This window comes from Hipposideros armiger, unplaced genomic scaffold (genome assembly GCF_001890085.2).
Source record: "Hipposideros armiger isolate ML-2016 unplaced genomic scaffold, ASM189008v1 scaffold_1179, whole genome shotgun sequence".
NCBI classification, from domain to species: domain Eukaryota; kingdom Metazoa; phylum Chordata; class Mammalia; order Chiroptera; family Hipposideridae; genus Hipposideros; species Hipposideros armiger.
Window position 1 is genome coordinate 207,924 of NW_017732529.1, and position 23,798 is coordinate 231,721.

Below are 23,798 nucleotides of genomic sequence, written 5' to 3' on the forward strand. Positions count from 1 at the left end.
CAATAAATCCAATGCTGTATTCATATCAGCTTGAATTTTCTTCACTGCAGGTTACCTTTTTTAATCCAGTTATTGAAAGAAGACCAAAACTCCAAAGACAAAAGAAAATTTTTTCAAAACAACAAGGTAATTAATTACTAAGAACTCAAATAATAATTATTTTGGTGTTTTCTTAAATAGCATGTAAAAAAACTTTACATACTATTTAAAAAGTGATATCCATCTTTGTTTTTTGTTTTTGTTCATTCCTAACTTTTTATTAAGGGACATTTCAAACATATCCATAAGTAGAGAGAGTAATGCAATGTGCTGTCACTCAGATTCAACAACAGTCAACTCATGACCAGTTTTGTTTCATCTATATTTCATTCACTCACTACTTCCTCAGATTATTTGAAACAAACTGAGATATCATATTGGATTATCCTTAAATATTGCAATTAGTATCTCTAAAAGATAAGAATTCTTTTTTTAAAATCTTAACCACATATATTATTACTAGACTTAAACTAAAACAGTTCCTACCTATTTACTTTTAAAACTATGTTTGGTATTTTGCACTAGGCTTTTATAACAAATAGTTAACTGTTTTTTAAGTGCCAAATTTTGTTTGTTCTTCATAAATTATAAACCGATGAATTTTTAAATTATGGCTTTTGGTTATATATAAATATTACTTATTCTATTTTCTTTCTTCACAATATCCACAGGCAAAACATTTCTCAGAGCTCCTCAAATGAATATTAATATTGCCACTTGGGGAAGGCTAGTGAGAAGAGCTATTCCTACAGTAAATCATTCTGGCACCTTCAGCCCTCAAGCACCTGTGCCTGCTACAGTGCCAGTGGTTGATGTACGCATCCCTGAACTAGCACCTCCAGCTAGGTATGTGTCTAAGATTTTTAAACATTGATTCCATAAAACAATTTTTGTGACATTGTTACATACTGATTACAGTGGGTCTATTAAAAGCCGCATTTTTCCAAATAGTATTTTGAAGTTAGTGTACTGCTTGCTTTTGAAAAAATAAATGTTTGCTTTAATTTTAAAGCTATTTAAAATATATATTTTTGATTACTTTTTTTGTGAATTACTTTATCTTCTATAAGTGATTCTACAGTAACCAAATTGGACTTTGATCTTGAACCTGAACCTCCTCCGGCCCCACCGCGTGATTCTTCCCTTGGAGAAATAAATGAATCTGCTGCGTTAAGAGATTTGGATACACCAGGACAGGCAAGGCATTTTAAACCTTGTGTTTTCACCATAAGAATTGCCAATAAAATTATCATAGTCAATGAGATATACATTTCAATTAATGAAAAATTGCCTATGTTTCTGTGTTTCCTATGAGTGAAACGTAAAAACCTTTGGATGTTCATGGGCCCATGGAGATGAAATAGGCTACTTAAGCTAGAAGGAACAGAAGAGCATGGTTCACATTATGACATATTGCCTAAAACACTCTTCATCTTCTGACTTGGTTAATATTTATAATATTTATATTGACTTTTGAGATTTTTTCTTTAACTTTATCCTTACCAGATAAGTTGTTTCCTAAATGTTTCTATGATTTCATGAGTATTTAATATTTTACAGGATTCAGAAACTGTTTTTGATATCGAAAATGACAGAAATAGCATACTTCCAAAATCTCAATCTGAATATGAACCTGATATTCCTCAATCAGGCCCAGAATATAGTGGTATTCGAGAACTTGAGGATAGAAGGTAAAGACTATATACACAGCTTTGTTACTACATGTTTGGTCACATACTTTTGACTTATTTTTAATTGACGTTGCTGTTTTCAGATCTCAACAAATGTTCCAGTTTAATCTACAAGACTTCAGATGTTGTGCCGTCTTGGGTAGAGGACATTTTGGAAAGGTAATCTTTTAAATTTTCTTGGAATACCTACAAAAGTAGTAACTCAAATGGGAAATAATTATTTTAATCTCATTTCAGGTGCTTTTGGCTGAATATAAACACACAAATGAGATGTTTGCTATAAAAGCCTTAAAGAAAGGAGACATTGTGGCTCGAGATGAAGTAGATAGGTTAGTTTCTTTTAAATGAAATTTATTTTTCTGAAGTTGCAACTTAATATGAAAAATGATGTGTAGATTGCAACAGCAAAACTTTCTATTTTGTAATAATATGTGAAGAAACTAAATTAATATATCTATACTTGATATATGGTAGGCATTAATTAAATATTGTTTTTCTTTTGGGCCAACTCCTTCTTTCCCTTCTTATGACAATTTACTGATTAGGGGATACCAAGGAAAGGTGATGAAATATTTAAACTAATTCTATTAAGTTTTTTATGCTTGGAGATATTAAAGTGTTTTTATGGAATAGGAACTGTTATTATCTGTTGTCAGGTGGGGCTATTTCCCATTTTATCTTACAGAAGTCATAAAACATCATTCACAGATAATCTGCAGTTAACTGAATGGTTAATATATTCTACTTTTTATGCACTTACATCAGTTTTTTTCCTCTCTTTTTCTTAAAATGATATTTGTGACCATAGCAACTCACCTTTCTGGGTTTAATAAATGTAAGTTGATATGGATACATCATATCATGGATAAGTTGATATGGATAATCTATATATTACAATTATTAAAGTGCAGAGACTTTGGTGAGACAATATTGTAATTAGGTTAGAGAATATACTAACCTAAAAAACTATCTTAAATAGGGTGATTAAATGTGGAAAATCATTGTATAACAGATAGCATACTTGTTGCAGAAAGAGGCTATCATTTGATATTTAGAATTATTTTTCTTAAACCATTGCTAGGAAGCACCAATTGATATTAATGGAAGACAGCCCTGTAAAATGAAAGGAGCCCAGGCCTGTGAGTGAGAAGACTGACTTCTCTAGTCCTGATTGTTTCTTAATTAATAATTTGACCCTAGGACAATTCCTTGAACATCTTTGAGCCTCAACCTGCATGTTAAAAAAAAATATTTTTGTTACTACTTGCCCTACTGAATTGTATTAAGTGCCATAGAGATATACCAAATTACAACTTTTGATGTTTTCTTTTCTCCATCGTATGGGAAGTTCTCAGAATTAAGATAGATCCTAAAAAATGAGGGTTTCCTTTATAAACAAAATTTTTTTTCTTTTAGATTTGCCTATTTTTTACCTGTTTCTCATACTCCTCAATTACATCAAAATAAATTTTCCTGATATCTGAAACTACTTAGGATTTTGCTGAATATGCTTAAAACTATATTTTTATATGACATAAGTAGTTAAAGCAAAACTTTAATCTCAGTGTCAGTCTGTTTATAACTGCAGTAATAATAGAGTCAAATGTTCTTCTTTTCTGGAAAAATGTTTGCTTTGTTCCAGATCCGTAAATGGTAAATTCATTTATTTCCTAAAATAATAGGAAACTGGTACTACCTCTGTTAATCCTGGTGTTTTATATAGGTTTATATAGCTTTCTGTTACATTGTTACTACTTTGAGCCAAATCTCTGTAGGAAAACACTTTCTAATTAAATCTAGACAGAATAGTATTAATATTGCTATTAAAGAAGAATGTCCAGATCAGAGAATGGAGCTTTAGTTAGAACCCAGTCTATTACCCCTACTGAAAATTTATCCAGCCTTGGTGAAAAGCTGATGCGTAATCCTCCTCATCTAACTTTAGTTATAAATTCACATATTCGGTAACATGGAAGTAAAGTAATCTCTAGTAAAACTGGTACAGAAACAGAGAAATGGAAAATTTGGAGCAAGAAATAAAAACTGACTCTTTGAGAAGTTTAAGGAAGGCAGCAAAAAAAAAAGGAGCAATTAGAGGAAAGCAAGAAAAAAATTAATTCAGAAAATAAAAAAATAGACAAGCATATTTTTTAAAGTAATACATATTTATTACTTGCAAGTCTAAATATACAAACTAATTATACCTAAGGAGAATCCTTTGTATTTACTTTCTAAATTTTCTTTCTGTACTCTGGATTTTATTATTTTGCTTAGAAAGCTGCCCTTTTTTTATAGATCATAGAAAATTCCAAATTAACTTCTTTTTAAATGAACACAAATTATGGACTAACTCCAAAGTAATGTAATTTATGTACAAAAATTACATTCTCCACCTTCCATTAGTAGAACGTTCTTTTAAGTCCCATCTTTCCCCACCCTGGAATAAGAATGTTAAATTTATGTTATTGTAATGCCTTCTCACTCAGCTTCCTTTTCTTACTAGCTAATATTTTGAGACAATAGAATAGGTTTGTTTGGAAGTATATTTTTATAGTCATACAACAAAAGTACAGCTAACCAGATTATATACGTGTAGAGGATTCAATCCTAAAACCTTAGCCTTAATTATGTGGTTTTCCGCTGACCAAAATAACTGCTTTTAAGTTTCTAGCATGTTTAATAATGTACTACACTCTAAAGGAAGTGCACAAAAAAAGTGTTAGGTTGTTACTAGTCACTTAATCAGAGAGATAAGACATAAATATACTAGCTATTTAAATAAAAGAGGCTATGTATGTTTGAGTTTAAAATAAATAATACAGACTGTATAACAGTTCATAGAAAGGGAACATCATGATGTACTGATGGATTTAGGTAAGACTTTGTAATAGAGATCGACTTTTTGCTATTATTGCTATTATTTGAGTCTGTAGGGAGCCTTTCTTCTTTACCTAATAAAAACATCTATCCAGTCCTTATCAAAGAATCCCTAAGACTGGCATAGAAACCATTTTAAGAGGCATTCTGATCAGTGATTCTCAATCTTTTACACTATTTACATGTTCAACACAGGCCTAACCTAATACACATCCATTTGAGAATTAGTGATTCACCTATACATTCACCCATAGTGAATTAGTAATTTATCCATAATCTGTAGATAATGAAGAGACCATGTTTGTCATCTACTTGAGCCCAAAACATCTTACAGTTTATTTCATCTGAGTATTTTATCTACATTACCCAAAATTTAGATTGACTTAGTAAATCTGTTGTTTCAGAATCCATCACATAGATCTTGCCCAGTTGGATATTATTTTCCAATACATTTAAATCGTCATGAAAATCAAAGCTATTAACTTTCTTTTTAATTTTCTTTGAATTTATTTCTAATAATGACTTATTTGCAGTGACATTTAGAGACCTTACCAAATATATATAGACATAAGCCAAAAACCTAAAGATTTATAAAGCCGGAAGCTTTATAATGGAGCTTTATGTTTCTGAGTATGTATAAAATTATAAACACATTGTGTGAAATTAGAGGTAAGAGAATGTGACCATTAAATGGAGTTTAAACACTTTCATAATAGGTATCTTTACCGTCAGTATGTAAAACTGAACAGCTGTTTTAGTTCATAATCCAGGTGACAACTATATTAACATAATTGAAATTTTATATTTATATTTCAAAATTTTATATAATTTTTTCAATGTATAGCAATGTAATCTGGATACCCAAATAAATACTTTATCTTTAAAAAAACCTATTTTATTTTATTTTATATATTTATTAAAGTGGTGAAAGAGCAGTTTATTAGAAGAAAAAGTACACTTCAAAGAGGTAGAAGCGGGTCCAAGCAGACGGCAGTGGCTCAAGGGCCTTTATTAGAAGAGAAAGTATACTCCAAAGGGATTGGAGCGGGCCTGAGCAAAAGCGTGATTCAAAAGGCTCCAAAGGCCCAAAGAGCCAGAGGCCTCTAAAATAACCTATTTTATTTTTTTATTTATTATTTTTTAAGATTTTATTGTGTAATTGGGGAGGAGAACAGACAAGTTGCTGTCTTTTTGTTCTTCAGCCTAGTTGTGGAAGATGTCGCTTCACTGGCCCATGTTGGTATTATCATTGCACTCTTCCGGGGTGAGTCAGTTGCTCGCCACCATTGGACAGCCGCTCACGCCCACTCACAAAAGCTCAAGCCTGCTGCTGGCCAGCCCCATTGCAGCCTACACTGTCGCCAGCAACTCATGGCAGCCCAGCTCCAGGTTGAGCTGTTGTTCACCATCTTAGCTGTAGAGAGCAGTATCACTGGCCCTCATGTGGGATCCGAACCAGGGCCCTGCTGCTCAGAGCTGGTGTCCCAAGCCAACTCTTAACCAACGTGCCACTCGGCCGGCCCTAAAATAACCTATTTTAAATTAACTGTTTTTTTAAAAACCCAAAAGAGAGGAGGGGGTCTACTTACCTCTAACATGGATTTTAGTTTGGTATTTTGAAATTAACAAACAACAAAATCTAAGTACTTTTTGTTAATTTTAAAAATAAAATTGTTAATGCTTTTAAAAAAGCATGAATGTGAATTTTTAGTTCTAGTCTCAAAAACAAAACAAAAACAGTGCCTATTTTGTATTAGAAATATAAATATAATCTAAATGTTAATAAAATACATCTGTTGGTATCTTTGTTTTGATCAGGTGCTTAAAATAAGTTAATTCCAACTTGTATTTCAATATTTGATTTGGTTTTCTTCTACTTTGATTAAACGGTTGATTTACTAAATATTTTATGGAGAGGAGGAGTGATATTTTTTGCTATTTAGGCAAAGTTAATGTTCTAGAGTCAGTAAGCTTGAACATTGTTCTTTCTAGCAGCTTGTAAGAATTCTTACAGGAAAAACCTGTGATTGCTCCTTGAATCATGTTATAGAATTCTCCATGTAGCCTCTTTATTCTCCAGTCAGCCTTCTAAATTAAAATTGTATGCAGCATATGTTTACCTCTCAACTTCATGTATTATGTGATAAAATATTTGAATACTGTAACTTATGAATTAAAAATACTGTCCTTGAAATTACCTTGGTCACAAACTTTATATTTTTAAAATTATGCTTTAGGTTGCTAAATTCTATGACCAATTCCTGATAAATTTTCACAATTCACCCTAATTAAGCCTTTTTTATTAACTATAACCACTAGCAGCCATATGTGTGCTACTGTGATATAATCAAGGTAAAATCTGTAATCTTTGTCACACTAATCCTATATTTTAGTTTACATTAATATATTTCACTTAAAGTTATATATGTCAAGTGGACCAAATTTTTGATAGCCTTTGTAGCAAAATTAAGACACATTTTATGGTTTTAAAATTATAATAGTTAAAAACTTTGCTTATTTAGAGTCTAGTAATTTTTAAAGACAATTTACAACTAGAAATAAAAAATTAAAAAAAAACGAAAATCTGTTGAATTTTAAATGTTTTCTCTTACAGCTTGATGTGTGAAAAAAGAATTTTTGAAACTGTGAATAGTGTAAGGCATCCCTTTTTGGTGAACCTTTTCGCATGTTTCCAAACCAAAGAGCATGTTTGCTTTGTAATGGAATATGCTGCCGGTGGGGACCTAATGATGCACATTCATACTGATGTCTTTTCTGAACCAAGAGCTGTGTGAGTATGCTTTAGACATTTCTCTGAGCGTTTCATGACTAATTTCTTTCTGGGAAGGAAAACAGCTCTCTGAATTGAGGGGGTTTTTTTGCCAAATGGAAAATAGATCCCTGCAAGGACTATTAAAGCTCCTTACGTACCTTTTTACCATATATAAATGTATCAGTTTTTACTCTGTTGTCCATGTTGAAAATGTTATTGATTACCCTAAATTGTGCTTGATAATTTAGACACACCATTTAGGTTCATTTTAGTAAAATACCTTCTTTTTATTATTATTATATTTTCTCCATAGGGAGTACCATCTAGGACCATGGCTTTAAATACCAACTGTACTCAAAGTATATTGTTAATAAAAAAGGAAAGTGTAGAAGAGTCTGTATCATATGTTTGTATGAAATATTTGTATTTGCATTTTAAAGGGTAACTTTAAATATATATATATTTTAAGTATTTCCATATGTTTACAATACCTCTCAAAGAATATAAAAGAATCTGGTATGTATATTGCCTCCAGTGAAAGACATAGAAAGCAGACTTCACTGGAACCTTTTCTCTAGTTTTTGAATTTGATATTATATGAAGGTTTTGCTATTTAAATACATAAAATATGTAATAGCAAACATTTGAGACTAAATATATATTTATATATATTTTCCCCCTAGTGTCATCCCAGTTACAGTTCTTAAATGGTGGAGCTAGGATTTGAACCTAGAAAAGTGCTCTTAATAGCTGCACTCTACATGCTGGTGTTTACCAAATTTCAATCTCCAGCCCTGACATCTTCCCTCAAATTCAACTATAACAACTTTCAGTGGCCAACTGGACTTTTCCCTTTGTATGGCTAATAACATTTCTCATTTAGCTTCTCAAACTGGACTACTGTTTTTTCCAATTTTCCCCCGACCTCACCCACTGCTCCCCAGGCCTTCTACTCTCCTAGTCTTCTCCATCTTATTTATTGAAAGGCAGTACCATCTACCAGTTTTCCAAGCTGAAACACGGAGTCACTCTTGGTCCTCTTTTCCCTCACAAGCAACATCCAAATTATTAGCAAATTCAATTAATTCTACCTCCAAAACATATCCCAAACCAATAGTAAACTTTTATTGGGTTTATTCTTGAATTTTTGTCACTTGTCTGTATTCTGACAACTGACATTTATGTAACATTTTCCCTTTCACTCCTTTGTTTGATTCTCATTATAACCATTACAGATATATGGAGCAGATTTTATTTATGCTTATGAGTTAAAAGTATAAGTCTAGAAATCAGTAACGTTATCCGTATGCAAAATAATACCCTGGAATATGATAATCAGTTTTGTGGAACTTGTAATGACGAAGAGTTCTTGGCCTTCTATGTTGCCTAAATACCGTAAATTTGTTACTGGTACATAAAATTTCTTGTACCTTGTATCTGTTCTTGTGTTTTGTAATTATTTGTTACATAAAATTCCTTGTACCATAATATGTTAAAAAATAAATGCTAAAATTCCTTTATGATACTAAAAACAAGTACCTAAATGTAAACAAATAAAAATTTGAGTTAAAAAGTTAAAACCAAAAATGTTTTCCTTGAATATGTGGGCCAAAAGCATGGCTGCACATTATACACAGGAGCACATTATACATGGCAAAATCTGGGACTTTTCACACTGTACTTTTGCGCTAATGGCATATTGTAATTTCTCCTACAGAACCAGGTCAAGTGTCTATTCTAAGGATTACAGTGACTCCATCAGGAAAAGTTAATGGCTTCCATTGTAGAGATTGTATTTTTCTTATTTTTTAATTTTACCTCCAGTATTTAGCACATGCCTTACTATGTCTGGCACACAGTAAGGACTAAATATTTGTGAAATTAGTTTACTACAGAATTCTGCTTTGAATCATAAAAGAGTAGTGGAATTTATTAAACTTTTTAAAATTTAATTCTCCAAACAGATTTTATGCTGCATGTGTTGTTCTTGGGTTGCAGTATTTACATGAACACAAAATTGTTTATAGGTAAGTAAAGTTTGGTATTTTCTAATGGCTTACTTTGGTACAAATTAGAATTAAAGATAACTAAGAAGGATATTTTGTATTTAACCAGCTTCTTAATTTTCTCTTTCATTTACATGACCTCTAAAGAAGTTCATTTACGTGACCTCTAAAAAAGTTAAACTCCATAACTTTGAAGAACATGGTTAACACAATACTTATGTGATGAACCGCTTAGTTCCTGAACCTCTACCCATTAATAAGAATAGTGAAATTATAAGTTGGCCTGTGATAACACAGTTCACCACCAATATTCATCCTGGTGAATATTTACATTCGACTTATCCGCTGCAGAAAGCTTCTATAGACTAGTACTACTCACAGTTTGTCCGTGATAAGCTAAGTAGCTTGGGCCAGAGTGTAAAACTACCCTGCTGCCTTCATTAAGTCTTGCTGTCAGCTAAACAGTGTACTTGGTGACATAGCTGATTTATGTATGGCACAAGCTCCTTATCAGATTGCATACCCATAACAAATAGTTCATAGCCCAGCAGCTAGCCTGTGGGCGACACTTGGAATATAGCATTGCTCTATACTAAACAAATTATGGGAGGGCCAGTCATAATTAGGAGACTATGAACATTGGTTTATTCAAACTTCTAACAATATTTTCAATGTAAGAGCTTCCTTCCTTATGGTCTTATTTTACGGAAAGGATAAAATATTTTCAACTTAATTTCTAATCAATTAGTATGGATAGATAGCTATCTGTTTATTTTGAATAATTCTCTTAGAAAGTTAAACCTGCCCCCCTGGTACCTTATTTATACTGTTAGAGAATTCTTTCTTATGGGTGATATGTAGTCAAACTTCAAATTTAATACAAGTCATATTATCACAAATGAAAAATTAATAAAATCTGAGTTAAAGATACTTGACCTCCTTTCATGCTTAAAATATATATTTAAATCCATAAAACATTCCTTTTTTACTACAGTCTTCCTTTTCTATATAACAGGAAATATTATTCAGAAAATATATTATGCAGAGTAATGAAGTTTCCAAAAGGAAGAAAAATGAATGTTTGTAATATAGCATTTAAATTTCAAATTGTAACTTAAAAAACTTGTTTTTAGTAAAAAGAAAGTGCAGCTCCTAGTGAAATAATTTTATTACTGCAGTATCTACTGATTTTGATTTCTTTTTTTTTATCCTAAACAGAGATTTGAAATTGGATAACTTATTGCTAGATACAGAAGGCTTTGTGAAAATTGCTGACTTTGGTCTTTGCAAAGAAGGTAATTAGACATTTTAAAGTTCCGTTTCTAGTAGTTTATTATTCCTTTGAACTTTGGTAGTTTTTTATTTTGTCTATGGAAAGGAAAATTTATTTTTAATTAATTATTAAGACATTACAGATCGTTCATATAACCTGATTATGACATTAAGACTTCTGTGAATATGAAATAATTTTGAATATGAAAGATTTTCAGAAATCATAATATAAAACTAAGATTCTCTTTGATTAAATTCTATCACTACTCTAAGAAAACATTGGTTAAGTACCAAAGTTTTCACTTCACTGGGCCTGTACAGAGTGAGTTATATAGGCCTAATAACTTCTCTCCAGCTTCTTAAAACTTTAACATTTTTAAATAGGAAAAATACACATATATCTCAAGAATCCTTTCTATATATTCAAAAGTAAATAAGTAAACTGAGGAAATAAGAATCAGAAACCCTATAAGAAAGTAAAGAGCGTGGCAGTAGGTACCAGAGAGTCATAGGTTTAAATTCTGGCTCTGCCACTTATTTGCTGTGCGTCTTTGGACTAGTTACTTTTAACCTCATTTAGCCTATTTCCTCAGCTACAAAGTAAATATAATTCTTGTTTGGTATTATTATGAGAATCAGAGGTAAGTATGTGGCACAGTGCCTTACATATAAAGGTATTTTTTACATTTAATATATTGCATTATAATAAACATTGTCTCCTCCTCTACCCTGGTAACTTCTTGTTTCCATAGCACATAGTATAGTGCTTGGCACATCTTAAGTATTCAGTGAACGTTGAATTAATAAGTAGTTGGATGGATGGATGGAAGAAAGAGCTCTGTAAGTGTATGTCTGTTAGTTGTCCACTGACCTCCTAATTACTGAATCCAGTAAAAGTTTTTTTCCTCTTATTGGATTTCTCTGTATTGAACATTGTTAATTTAAATGCTCTTGTTCCTCAGAGTCTTTCCTTAGTTCATTGCACTTCAGTGCTAGTTTTTAAATAGCAACTATATGCTAATGATACCCAAATCTATTATTTTCTCCCTTAACATATATATTCAACTGTCTACTAGACAGTTCTACCTGAATAGTCAGTAGGTACCTCAGACACATACAAACAAAAATAGTTTCTTTCCCTCAGATAGTTTAGTTCATACTTGATGGTGCCACAATCCTCTCAGCCTCCCAATTTGAAAATGTGGAATTATGGACTCTGTCCTCTTCTCTACTTTCCACACCCAGTTAATCATCATATTGTGCTGTCATCTACCTCCTTAATACATCTTAAATGTTTTATTTCCCCTCTATTACTGCCAACCATCATCTCGTTTTGACAAGACTACTTTAATAGCCTCTTAACCTTTCCTGCCTCTAGTCTTTTTCTCCCTCAAATCAGTCTGCCATGTAATTGCTAAAATGCTAAAGGGGCCCACATAAATAGAAAGCTGACTACCGCACACCCCTGCTGAAAATCCTTCCATGGCTAAGATGTGATATAAAATGCCCTTCCTGATCTGCCTGCCAACCTCTCCAGCCATGTCTGTTGCTGCTGTCTGCCTAGTACTTTCTGCTTCAGCAGTGATGAACTGCTTACTCTATGTCTCTCCACCACTGTCTCCCATCCCATTTCTCGTTTGCTGACTAATGTCTTCTCATCCTTCAGACTCAACTCAGGTGTCATTTAACTGCCCATAAAGTTACCTGAGACTCGCCTCCTCTCCTATGCCAATCCCCAAGTCAGCTTTAGGAATCCTACTTTGCAGTGCTTCTATAATATCTTGCTCTTACTGTATCATTAAAAAATTATCAATATATGTCTGTTTTCCTCCATTTTCATGTAAACTCCTTAAAGACAAGAATTGTGTCTTACTCTCATTTTTATGTTCCCACCCCCTGGCATAGATGCCTAGAATATAATAGGTACTCAGAAAATATGTATTCAATAACCAGACTCATTAAATGTGCTTTTATTCATTATCAGAAAATATATGCAGTACGTTATAATAATAGGTAACAATTTTGAGCACTTACTGTGTGCCAAGCACTTTACCAAATGCTTCATATGCTTCATAGTCTTAAATAACAACAATCTTATGAAGGTAAATAATAGTATTAACCTCAACATACAGCTGAGGAAACTAGGCTTTTAGGTAAGACAACTTTCCCAAGCTCTCATGGCTAACAACTGGCAAAGCTGGAATTTAAACCCAGATCCTTATGACTCCATAGCCTGATGTTAACCACTTACATGGAGTTTACCAATTTGAAATCCTGGATAATCAGGCCTACTTTCAACCTCTTTTAAAAATATCAAAACAAGAAAATTTATCAGAATGAATGAAGTATGATAACTGTATTACTATAATTAACATAATATATATGCATTACATTAAAATGTCACAGGTGTATAATATTACTATTAAAAAAGCAAGGGTAAAAAGATATGACTTATGAGTCATATGTAATATGTTCTAGTAGTGATCGGTGCGCAGAATAAAAATCAAGAAACATTAGTTCTGTTTCCATCTTTGTTAACTTTTTCCTAATCTTGATCAACTCATTTAAAAGAATTTTATAGAGCTTACATAGATATATCAACTCTTTAAAAAAATATTTTATTGGAGAAAAAACAATATGACAATGTTAAAGAAATTTTGCCCCCAAAAAAAACCAAAAACCCTCACCCTAATGTGCTAATGTATTTAATTATGCCCTTCAAGACTTGGTCTATAGACTTATAAATTTGTTTAATATTTCAATCATTTAAAATATATACCTTTTTAAATTTAGAATGGCTGGCTTTTCTTTCAGGTTCTTTCATAAGAAGATGCTTATATGAGCTTTTAACACTAGAATATATTGAGACATTATCTTCAATATGTAGAATATATATTTGATTAATGTATTACTAAATTATGAGGAACACATATTTGAAAACTAGTTAGCTAAAATATCAATACCATATCTCTATATCATATGACACATTTGGTGTCTTGATTTTCCAAGGGTTGCTATGTGGTATTTTCCAAGCTATACTTAATGTTATTTTTATAATGAAGCAAATAAACTTAAAGGATTGAATTGAAAAGATAATAGAAATTGAAGCTCAGAATCAGTTCCTTTTGTAGTAACTTCTTCTTAGCATCACTTGTAAAGTAATGACAAGAAAGAGAAAATAAGTAAAGTATGGAAATTTTATTTATTTTTACCTATTAATTAAATAGTAAAGTTGCTATTGCACAGGCTTCTCTATACCAATCCTTAACATTTTCTTTAAAAGTCTGATATATTTTGAGTTTGGTCACCATGCACTAATGTGCAACTTTAATTTTGCTTCCGAAGGATATCTTCTAATTTTTATGCTAGATTTTTTCTTTGCTAACAAATGTTTAAATTTTATCTTTTTCAGGAATGGGATATGGAGATAGAACAAGTACATTTTGTGGCACTCCTGAATTTCTTGCCCCAGAAGTATTAACAGAAACATCCTATACAAGGGCTGTAGATTGGTGGGGCCTTGGTGTACTTATATATGAAATGCTTGTTGGTGAGGTAAGCAGTACAAAATACGTGAGAAAAAAAGAGGAAAGATGATTGAAAGAACAAAGGGTGTCTTTTATAAAACCACTTAATGTCACCTACATAAAGTTAAGTTTTATAAGTATACTAGTAATTGCCTATGATTCTATAATTACCTTTGCTGTCTTTTTTAGTCTTTTTATTGTCTGTGGAATGCAATTACCAATGCTTTGAAAATAGTTACTTACATTTTGTTATTGCTATGGTTTTATGATTTTAAGATACAATAATATAACTGATCATTCCATACAAAATAGAATAACAGGAAGACTAATGAAAAGAATGTCCTCTGTACCTGTTAAGAAAAGTCAGCTATCCCCTGGTCAAAAATAAATGTTACTTTCAAAAGCAGTACAGCAGAATGAAAAAGATCAACTTTTTTTTCCCTACTGTTTTCTTTAGCTAAACTTGAAATAAATTTCTGGGTACAACTTAGTTGTACCCAGAAATTTTTACCACTTAGGAAACAGTGAGTTATATCTAATAAATAAAGCAGCAATAAAAGACTATTTTGTTACAAATTGTTGAAAATTATAAATTAGGGTGGAATCGGGAAAGAGTCAATATTTAGACAAGTAATTGAAAACTACTTAGAGGGGCTTGATGATCTCGAGCTGCAAGAAAAATTATCTTGTGGGATTGGTTCATTGTTCTGCAGTTTCCCCAATGCCAGCAACCTTTCTTGTACATTTTTGGCATAAATAAATTAGTAGCTGAACGAATGAATGACCAAATTATTGAATGTCACGAATTTCTAAAGTTTTGCTGTGTGATTGTCATATAGTGGCACTTACCACAAACAAATAAATGATTTCATTTCATCCAAACAACAGCCCCTTTTGGTGTGTCAAATTGGAGTAAATACTTGGGAAAGGCGGGAAAGAAATAGCTAATTAAAATGTTTATCATGTGCTAAGCACCATTCTGAGTGCTTTATATATATAGCTCATTTAATTTTTCAGCAACGTTTAATGAACTCAATACTAATCTTACTCCCATTTTTAGATGTATAAATGGAAACAGAAAGAAGTTTAATAAGTTGCTTAAAGTCACACAGCTATCATGTGCTGGAGCCTGGATTTTAATCCTGACCCTCTGGCTTCAGAACCTACCTCTAAACCATTATGCTTTGCTGCCTCCAGGACAGGGTATTGAGTCCACACTACCCAACCTTGTTTCTATTCTTACCACCAATGGTCCAGGTCTGAATTTTTTACCTCTGTTTAGGAAAGCTGTTAAATGGTGTTTTAGGATGGAAAGATGTATTTTATCCATAATCCATGATGGTCTTTACTTTCTAAGAGTGCCATAAGTACTCGTAATAGTTGTTTCTGTAGTCTTTGGCTGGCATACTTGAAATCCCTTTTCAAAAAAGTAACATTTTTGTGCTTTGCTTTTTAGATGTAGTATTAGTTACGTATGAGATTTAGCTAGGCTGCCAAAAATTATATGCTTACTTAAAATTTACCCTCCATATTAGAGATTACATACAAAGAATATGAGTTTATTGCAAAATACTACAGAATTAAGAGCCAGTAGATTCTACTTCCTCCTATTCTAAAGTGACTGGAAGATTGGGCAGTGAACAAGCAAGGAAGCTCCTGTTCCATATTTTTTAAAAAGAGCTTCTAATTAATTAAGCTCTTAATTACTAGGAGATAAAAGACAATGGGGCCAGCTATTCCTTCACAGTTCCTTTATGCAATTTCATTTCTCCTTAGCACCTCCATAAGAGGGTAGTTGGGGAAAGAACTAAACTTTAAAACTCATTAGTATACTTCATAGGTTTATAGCATTGGTGAAATTTTAGCAATAACTTTTTTTAACTATAATAAAAATGAGGATTGGCTAAAGTTTATGTCTCCTTTCTATATTATTACAAATAATTGAACACTCACTGGCTATATCATGCATATTCAAATTTGTGTTTGTATAACTTTTGAGGACTAGAAAGACTCCAGGAATAAACTAATGCACCACATCTCCTTTCCCTCTGCCAAATGAGAGTGAAGGTATCAGAGAAGTTTAAAGTAACCTTAGATACTGAAATTACATGCTTGACGTCTGACCAGACTATTGCATTTTTACATGTGCTTCAGACACATTTTTTAGCCTTTTGTTGTTTAGCCCTGTTTGCTTGTAATCTATTTGCAGAAACAAGGAACTTTAACATCTTAACAAATATGAAGATGTATCTTCACTATTCAGAGACTCATGGAATGATAGTTTTCAAATACAAGATTGATCAAATAGGAAACAAAAGCACTTTGTATTACCACTTGAAATTCTGATTGAGAATCCTTGTGATATAGAGTTTTCCCCTGATTTGTCACAATCCCAGAAAGAAATTATATTGTCCCATATAGTAGATATTTGATGTATGTATTTTGAATGAATGAATAAACCAAAGTTTTGATAACTGAGAAATTTGAAATTATCTTAGATATGAACAATAGGATACGCAGCTTCAGCTTCAGGAAGTTGAATTTTGAATTCATTTTCACAGATTCCTCAGGTCAAAGATCCCTCCCTTCCCATTGATACTGCTTGCTGCTTGGTCTTCATTCTTTAATACCTTACAGGAAGCAAGCAGTCAAATCTAAGCTATCTGAAATTCTGAAATAATAAGTCATATTTCATAGCCATGTTTTCCACATGGCTGAGAGTATATCCCTTTATACACCATATTGTTATACTGAATGTAATTAAACTACTTTTTTATGACTGAGTCATTGTCATTATGAGTAATAATTTTAATACTATGCTTACTGAAATGCCCCCCAAGACCTGTTGCATATAGAGCATTAAATAGGCCTGGAAATATGTGCTTTTTGAGTTCCTTTCAGTTTAATTTTTTTTTCTTTTACAAATTTGTATTTTTAATCCCTTTACCTTTTTCGCCCTGTCCCCATCTATCACTCCAATAAATCTAGAACCCATCTGACACCATACATAGTTATTACAGTATTATTGACTATATCCCTTATGCTGTACCCTACATCCCCATGAGTACTTTGTAACAACCAGTTTGTATTTCTTAATTCTTTCCCCTTTTCACCCACCCCTAACTCTCCTCCCATCTGGCAACCATCAAAATGCTCTCTGTATCTACGAGTTTGTTTCTGTTTATTTTGTTCTTTAGAGTTCACTTATAAGTGAAATCATATGACACTTGTCTTTCGCTGTCTGACTTACTACACTCAGCACAATACCCTCTAGGTCCCTCCATGTTGTAGCAGATGGCAAGATTTCATTCTTTTTTTTTTTTTTAATGGCTGAGTAATATTCCATTGTATATATGTACCACCTCCTTTTTTGTCCATTCAGGGACACCCAGGTTGCCTTTATATCTTGGCTACTGTAAATAATGCTACAGTGAACTTAATACACATACACATTCTTTTGAAGTAGTGTTTGGGTTTCTTCAGGTAAATACCCAGAGGTGAAGTTTCGAGGTCCATCTTTGTCTCTTGTTATAGTCTTTGTTTTACAGCCTATTTTGGCTGGTATAAGTATTGTTACCTCAGCTTTTTGTTAGTTTCCATTTTCATGAAATTTCTTTCCCCCATCCCTTTACTTCAGTCTTTGTGTGTCTTTCAATGTCAGTTTAATTTTTGGGGGCAGCTGCTTCTTAGTGTAGTCATTATGTCTACAAAATTTCTAATTGTGTTTTGTGACCATTAATTTGCTACTGACTGTGAAATTTAAAACACATCCATATCTGATGTATTCCCACAAACTCTGTGCTTTTCTCTGTAGTAATGCTCATTACCATATTCCCCTTACCCATTTCCTTCTGTCTTTCCACAATACTGAGCTTCTTGAGGATTGTGTCTAGTATGTAAATATTTCCCACTATCTGTTTGTTAGGTACTCAAAATATTGACTGTCTGGCCAGATAAATGAGCAAATGGATGAAATAAAATAGAATGGATTTAAATTAAATGAAAAACGATATTATATAATATGATCAAATTGTTATTAAGGTCTGAGAAACAAATTTAAGGAAGATTACAGTAAGACTATATGGTATATCCTCTGGGTAATAGATATGTATCAATTTTGACTTCTTGTAGTCTGTTTGTTTAATGTTGTGGTGGGTTGGTTTTTTTGGCTATGTTTTTGTTTTTGCTACCTGGTTCTTGATTGTACTTTGGATATGTGATAAGATTTTACTGTATTGAAACTCATTTTGACTTACTCAGAGATATTTCTTCTAGTCTCCCTTTCCTGGTGATGATGAAGAGGAGGTTTTTGACAGTATTGTAAATGATGAAGTAAGGTATCCAAGGTTCTTATCTACAGAAGCCATTTCGATAATGAGAAGGGTAAGAATTAATGGTTTATAAACTACTTAAACTTTTTATATTGAAGGACATTTCCCAAAAGAATTTTAGAAGTTGTTTTTCAGTTCATAGATGTTGCATGGTTTAGACAAACACACACACCAAAATAAAATTTTAATCTTTGCAAGTTAAGAGAATCCTTATCAATGAAGTCACTAGTTTAATTTTTTTACTTTGTGTTAGCTATTAAGAAGAAACCCTGAGAGGCGCCTTGGAGCTGGTGAGAAAGATGCAGAGGATGTCAAGAAGCACCCATTTTTCCGGGTAAATATGATAGTTTAAAATTTTTTATGGAACTGTAGCAATTAGGAATAGAAAACTAAACTGGTCATTTTATATTTTGTAATCCAGCTAATTGATTGGAGTGCTCTGATGGACAAAAAAGTAAAGCCGCCGTTTGTACCTACCATTAGAGGACGAGAAGATGTTAGTAATTTTGATGATGAATTTACCTCAGAAGCACCTATTCTGACTCCACCTCGAGAACCAAGGATACTTTCAGAAGAGGAGCAAGAAATGTTCAGAGATTTTGACTACATTGCTGATTGGTGTTAAGTTCCTAGACACTGTGAAACCAAGCAGACTGACTCACACGATGACCTCTTAAAAATAGCAACCCTTCATTTGCTCTCTGTGCCACCAGTAGCTTCTGAGTTTTTTTTTCTTTTCTTTTTTTTTTTTTTAACACATGAAGATTTGTTTAGAAAGTACTTCTAATACCTTCTTGAAAAGTGGCTTCTCAATGTATTTTCAACATAAATCTGAGCACTGGAAACAGTTTCGTGGACTGTAAGCTGAATGAACATCTGCCATGAAAATCTATCACAAATTAATACTTTTGGATCAATAGTCTATTGTTTTTAAAAAAGGAAAAAAAAATCACTCCTCTGCAGTCCCTATCTTTGCCGTATACCTGCCTTAAGTGGAAGGAAAATTAATCAGTTAACTTCACTTAGCTATATTTTTATAAAGAAAAAAAAGGCTTGGGATGCTATTACTATTCACACATAGTATAATTCTGTTTGAATAAGGCAAATGCTCTTATTTTTTTAAAGAAATTACTGTAATATCAAAAAACGTAGTGGTAGTTTGTGCACATTTTCAAGCTTTTTTTAAATGAAATGAAATGATGTCTTGTTTTATAAATTTTCTATATTTATTAGGAGAAAATTTTTTATTGCCTTATCTTTACCAACCTTGTAACAGAACCTCACAGCCTTCCAACAGAGCTACTTGCCAAACAATTTTTTGTTTATTGAACCAAGCTGAAATGAACAGGAACAAGTAAACATCAGCATTTACTTAAAATTTTAAGAATGAGGACTTCTGATTAGCCTGAACCAAGATACTGTGTTAACCTATATGCATTCCCAAAGTCGAGACACTCAGTATGTTCAGTCATACGTTCTTCCAAAATCAGTGAACTGATTATCCTTTTTTTATATTCATTGTACATTCATCAACCTAGTTCATCTTATTCTGTGCCTACTGTAGAAGGGAACTATGTCTTTGTTAAAACGTAGGGATTATCATTGTATACATGCTGTGAACATGTATATGTGCAAGTTGTAATGTATTCTGTGTTGTAGGTTTATTATTTAATTTCACCACTTCATCACTTTTGTACAGTGGCCAAGCAGACACCTCAAACTCCAGCATTTAATTAAGTGAATTTGTAGATTTTAGGCCACTGGATCCAGATTTTATATTGGCAGTTACTAAGGGCAAAAGCAATATATTGTAACAGAATGTATAAATATTTTTTATAAAACAGTCTATATTTTATAAAAATTATAACACTAAAGCTGTACCTCAAAAGTCTCAAAAATAATTTGATCAAATGCTTTTTAAAACTCTTCAGAGGATCCTTTTGTGGCTTTTTAAATGCTCTAACAGGAAAGTCTTTTTGCAAGCCATGACTTTTCCACTTGCCTGGAGTTTTTTGGGTTTTTTGTTTGTTTGTTTGTTTGTTTTTCCCTTCTAGTCCATGACTTCATTGTTTATCCTTAGTTCAGTAATAACATCTTTGATTCTGTGCTTATTAGCATGTTAGGGTCATCATACCTCAGGAACTGAAATTAACCTTTTAATCACGGTGATCTCATGTCTTAAAAATTGTTCAAGTTTAAATCCTATGAGAAACATGAAAATACATTTGTTTATAGAGTTGAGCTAAAAACATTTATAGATATTTCAGCCTTCCCAGGGTGTGTTGGCATGTTCTTGTACTCTAAGAACAGTTAAAATTGTTCAGAGATAATTCATATTTTCTTTCAAATTGATTATTACCCAAGATCCTTTGGGGGATAATCTTACAAAAGGAGCAATATGTTGTTTAAAGTTTATTTTAAATGCCAGTTAACTTTCGGTAATGACAATAGAGGATTTTAGATTAACTGTCTGGCTTTAATTTAAACAGTATTAACACAACATTAAAAAACACTAAATACTTTTGAGGTACAGTCTGTACACCTTTTCTGGTTCTCAAATATGCATAAAAAGCAATGTCTAAAATAGGCTTTTAGCATTAAAAACTGACATAGCATTTTGTAACTACACAGTGTACAGAAAATTTTTTAATTGAAGTCAATCACTAAAAAAATTAGAGGGCAGGGTATATTCACACAATTAAGCTGAAGAAAGCACTAATTTTGTCTGTAGTTTTTAAAATATATTTTAGATTTTAAAATTTTAAACTCTATAGAGTGTAAATATATTTTGCTATTACTGTATGTGTAAGTGACTGCTCAAGCACTTTGTAAGGAAATGAGGATATTTTAGAATGGTACACTATGCATTCAAATGAATTGTGCCTTTAACTATGTCATTCTAAGAAAAAAAGTGTTTGCAGTCATAAATTACCACAAATGCACAAATTAAAGTTTAAATAGATTATAATTTGTAACTTTGTTTTTAAGTATTATTTCCTTTTGGAAACTTCCTGTTGATCAAAATATGCATTAGCTTTATTATATTCAAAATTTCAAAGACTATTTAACTTAATTAGCCTTCTTGCAAGTACTTTTTTTCCTGGGGAAGGGCAAAATCATGAAGATTCAAAGCAAGTTGTTCTCTTCACTGGTAATAATGGAAAACTTTGCATCTTACTCCTGCAAAATCAGTAGCATCTTTCATTCAGTGGATATTTATGGAATGCCTTCTGCGTGCTAGACAATGAGGATAGAAAGGTGGGGGGGAACATCAAAGTCTTCACAAATAAAGAACACTCTGCATTAATGCTGAAATGCAAGCACCAGTATTATGTGTACTTTTCACTTGTTTGAGGTTATTTTATTTTAGGACCTGACCTTTCAGAAAGTAGGTAAATGGAAACAGAATACTAGCCATTTTATAGCCATCTTATTCAAAAATTGCAAATGGACTATTTTAGGTATAATCCATGTTATCCCTGTATCACAAATTAGGGTCATAATGGAATTATTGCCATTATATGTTGACTAGGTGAATGCTGCATTATAGATTCAAATCTAACAAAATTTTTACAAGTGCTGCTGATCTTCAAAAAAAACTGAGGAAGAGTATGACAAACCCAGTGGACCAAATCCCAATCCATAGATCATAATCTTAATTTAGAAGTCTTATTTACCTTCTAGCTATCATTTGAGGTCTAGTGTTTGAGATATTAGGTGTATGTGTGCTCACGTGTGTGTGTATGTGTGTGTGTGTGTATAAACATGTATGCAAATATATGCATATATATAGAGGTAAATTTTAAATAAGTTTCAAAAATCTTGCATAATTCCCACTTCTAGTAGCGTAACTAAGTAGAAGCTTTAAGACCTCCTTAAGACATATAATTTGAGGTATGTCTGGTCTCATTAAAGCTAAGAGTGGCCTCCAGCAACCTCACCCCAAAACAAGCAAACAAACGAGCATGAATCTGGACAAGCTAAGGCTTCAGCACCTAAGAGTTAAGGAGTACTCAAGCACAAGAGTGAGACTGCTCAGAGGTTGGGACTGGAAGCTGAGTACACAGAATATGCCAGAGAAGTAGGAAGTTGGAAAGGGTAAGAGCCAGAATGACAGGGGGCTGGCTTTGGAAATGCAGGCACCCAGAAATGGGGTGGCCAGTGATGGATTCCTGTAGCAATACCATTAGGATAACAAACCTTGCAATAGCAGTAGAACTTCTGTTCTAAAATCCTCAAGTTCTAGCTTGGAGGTCACTCTCTTTCTACGGTAGAATCAAATACTTCTGAAGGAAAGCTTCTCCAGGATGGGAACATAGGACTTCCACAGATTAAGTAATATACCTAGTCAAAGATCACCAAACCGATGAGAGACAGCAAGCTACCTTGAATGAGAGTCAACAAAAATAATAAACTTAGACATTCCTCGAAAAGATTGCAAATATTAGAATTTTTAGATAAAATATGTAAAATAGTTATATATAAAATGTTTATATACCTAAAATACCACGATAAACACGTAAAGTGAAATTTCAAAGAAATGAACACTTTTTTTTAATCCCAAAATGAAAAATATAATTGACCAAATGTGAAACTCAGTGGAAGGGTTAACAGTAGATTAGACAGCTGAAAAGAAAACTAGAGAACATGTCTGAAAAATCAGTCCCATATAAGTCAAAAGTTAAGGAAACTGGAAATAAAGGAAGGTTAAGAACATGGATAATATAACAAGACCCACAAGGAAATCATTGAAGAGGGGCGATATTTAGAGAGATGCAAATTGGCCAGAGATGAAAAATATCCTCTTTATATAGGATAAATATAAATAAATTTACATATGGGACTATTGTACTGAAACTGCAAACCACCAAAAACATTATCTTGGAACTACTTGGAGAAAAAGGACTAATGGTTTACAAAGAAAAGACTAACAGCTGACTTCTCAATAGCTACAGTAGAAGCAGTGGAATATTGTCCAGAGCATTGGAAAACAAAATGTAAACCTGGGATTGTGTAAATAGAAAGTAAATTTTTTTTTTAAGGATGAGAGCAAATAAAGATGTTTTTAAAAAGGAGGTACCATTTCACATCTGTTAGAATGTCTTTTATCAATAAGACAAGTAATAACTAGTGTTGGAGAGGCTATGGAGAAAAAGGAACACTCATAGTCTACTGGTAGGAAAATAAACTGGTACAGCCACTATGGAAAATGGTATGGAGGCTCCTCAGAAAAAATTAAGAATATAATTACCATAAGACCCAGCAATCCCTCTTCTGGGTTT

General features: G+C 32.4%; 1 protein-coding gene across 3 annotated transcripts in view; it reads left to right on the plus strand.

Annotated features, from left to right (window-relative positions):
* The window catches only part of PKN2 (protein kinase N2), a 122,487-nt gene extending 100,645 nt beyond the window's left edge, over positions 1-21,842 (plus strand). For all 3 annotated transcript variants that reach the window (XM_019632818.1, XM_019632821.1, XM_019632819.1), the window contains 13 exons: positions 51-126; positions 711-885; positions 1,110-1,236; positions 1,600-1,730; positions 1,814-1,889; positions 1,968-2,059; positions 7,222-7,398; positions 9,345-9,407; positions 10,605-10,681; positions 14,071-14,213; positions 18,461-18,568; positions 18,770-18,850; positions 18,938-21,842. In XM_019632818.1, coding sequence (XP_019488363.1) covers positions 51-126; positions 711-885; positions 1,110-1,236; positions 1,600-1,730; positions 1,814-1,889; positions 1,968-2,059; positions 7,222-7,398; positions 9,345-9,407; positions 10,605-10,681; positions 14,071-14,213; positions 18,461-18,568; positions 18,770-18,850; positions 18,938-19,141 — 1,530 coding nt within the window. In that variant the 3' untranslated portion in view covers positions 19,142-21,842. The remainder of the gene's footprint in view (positions 1-50; positions 127-710; positions 886-1,109; positions 1,237-1,599; positions 1,731-1,813; positions 1,890-1,967; positions 2,060-7,221; positions 7,399-9,344; positions 9,408-10,604; positions 10,682-14,070; positions 14,214-18,460; positions 18,569-18,769; positions 18,851-18,937) is intronic.
* Positions 21,843-23,798: the final 1,956 nt, after the last annotated feature.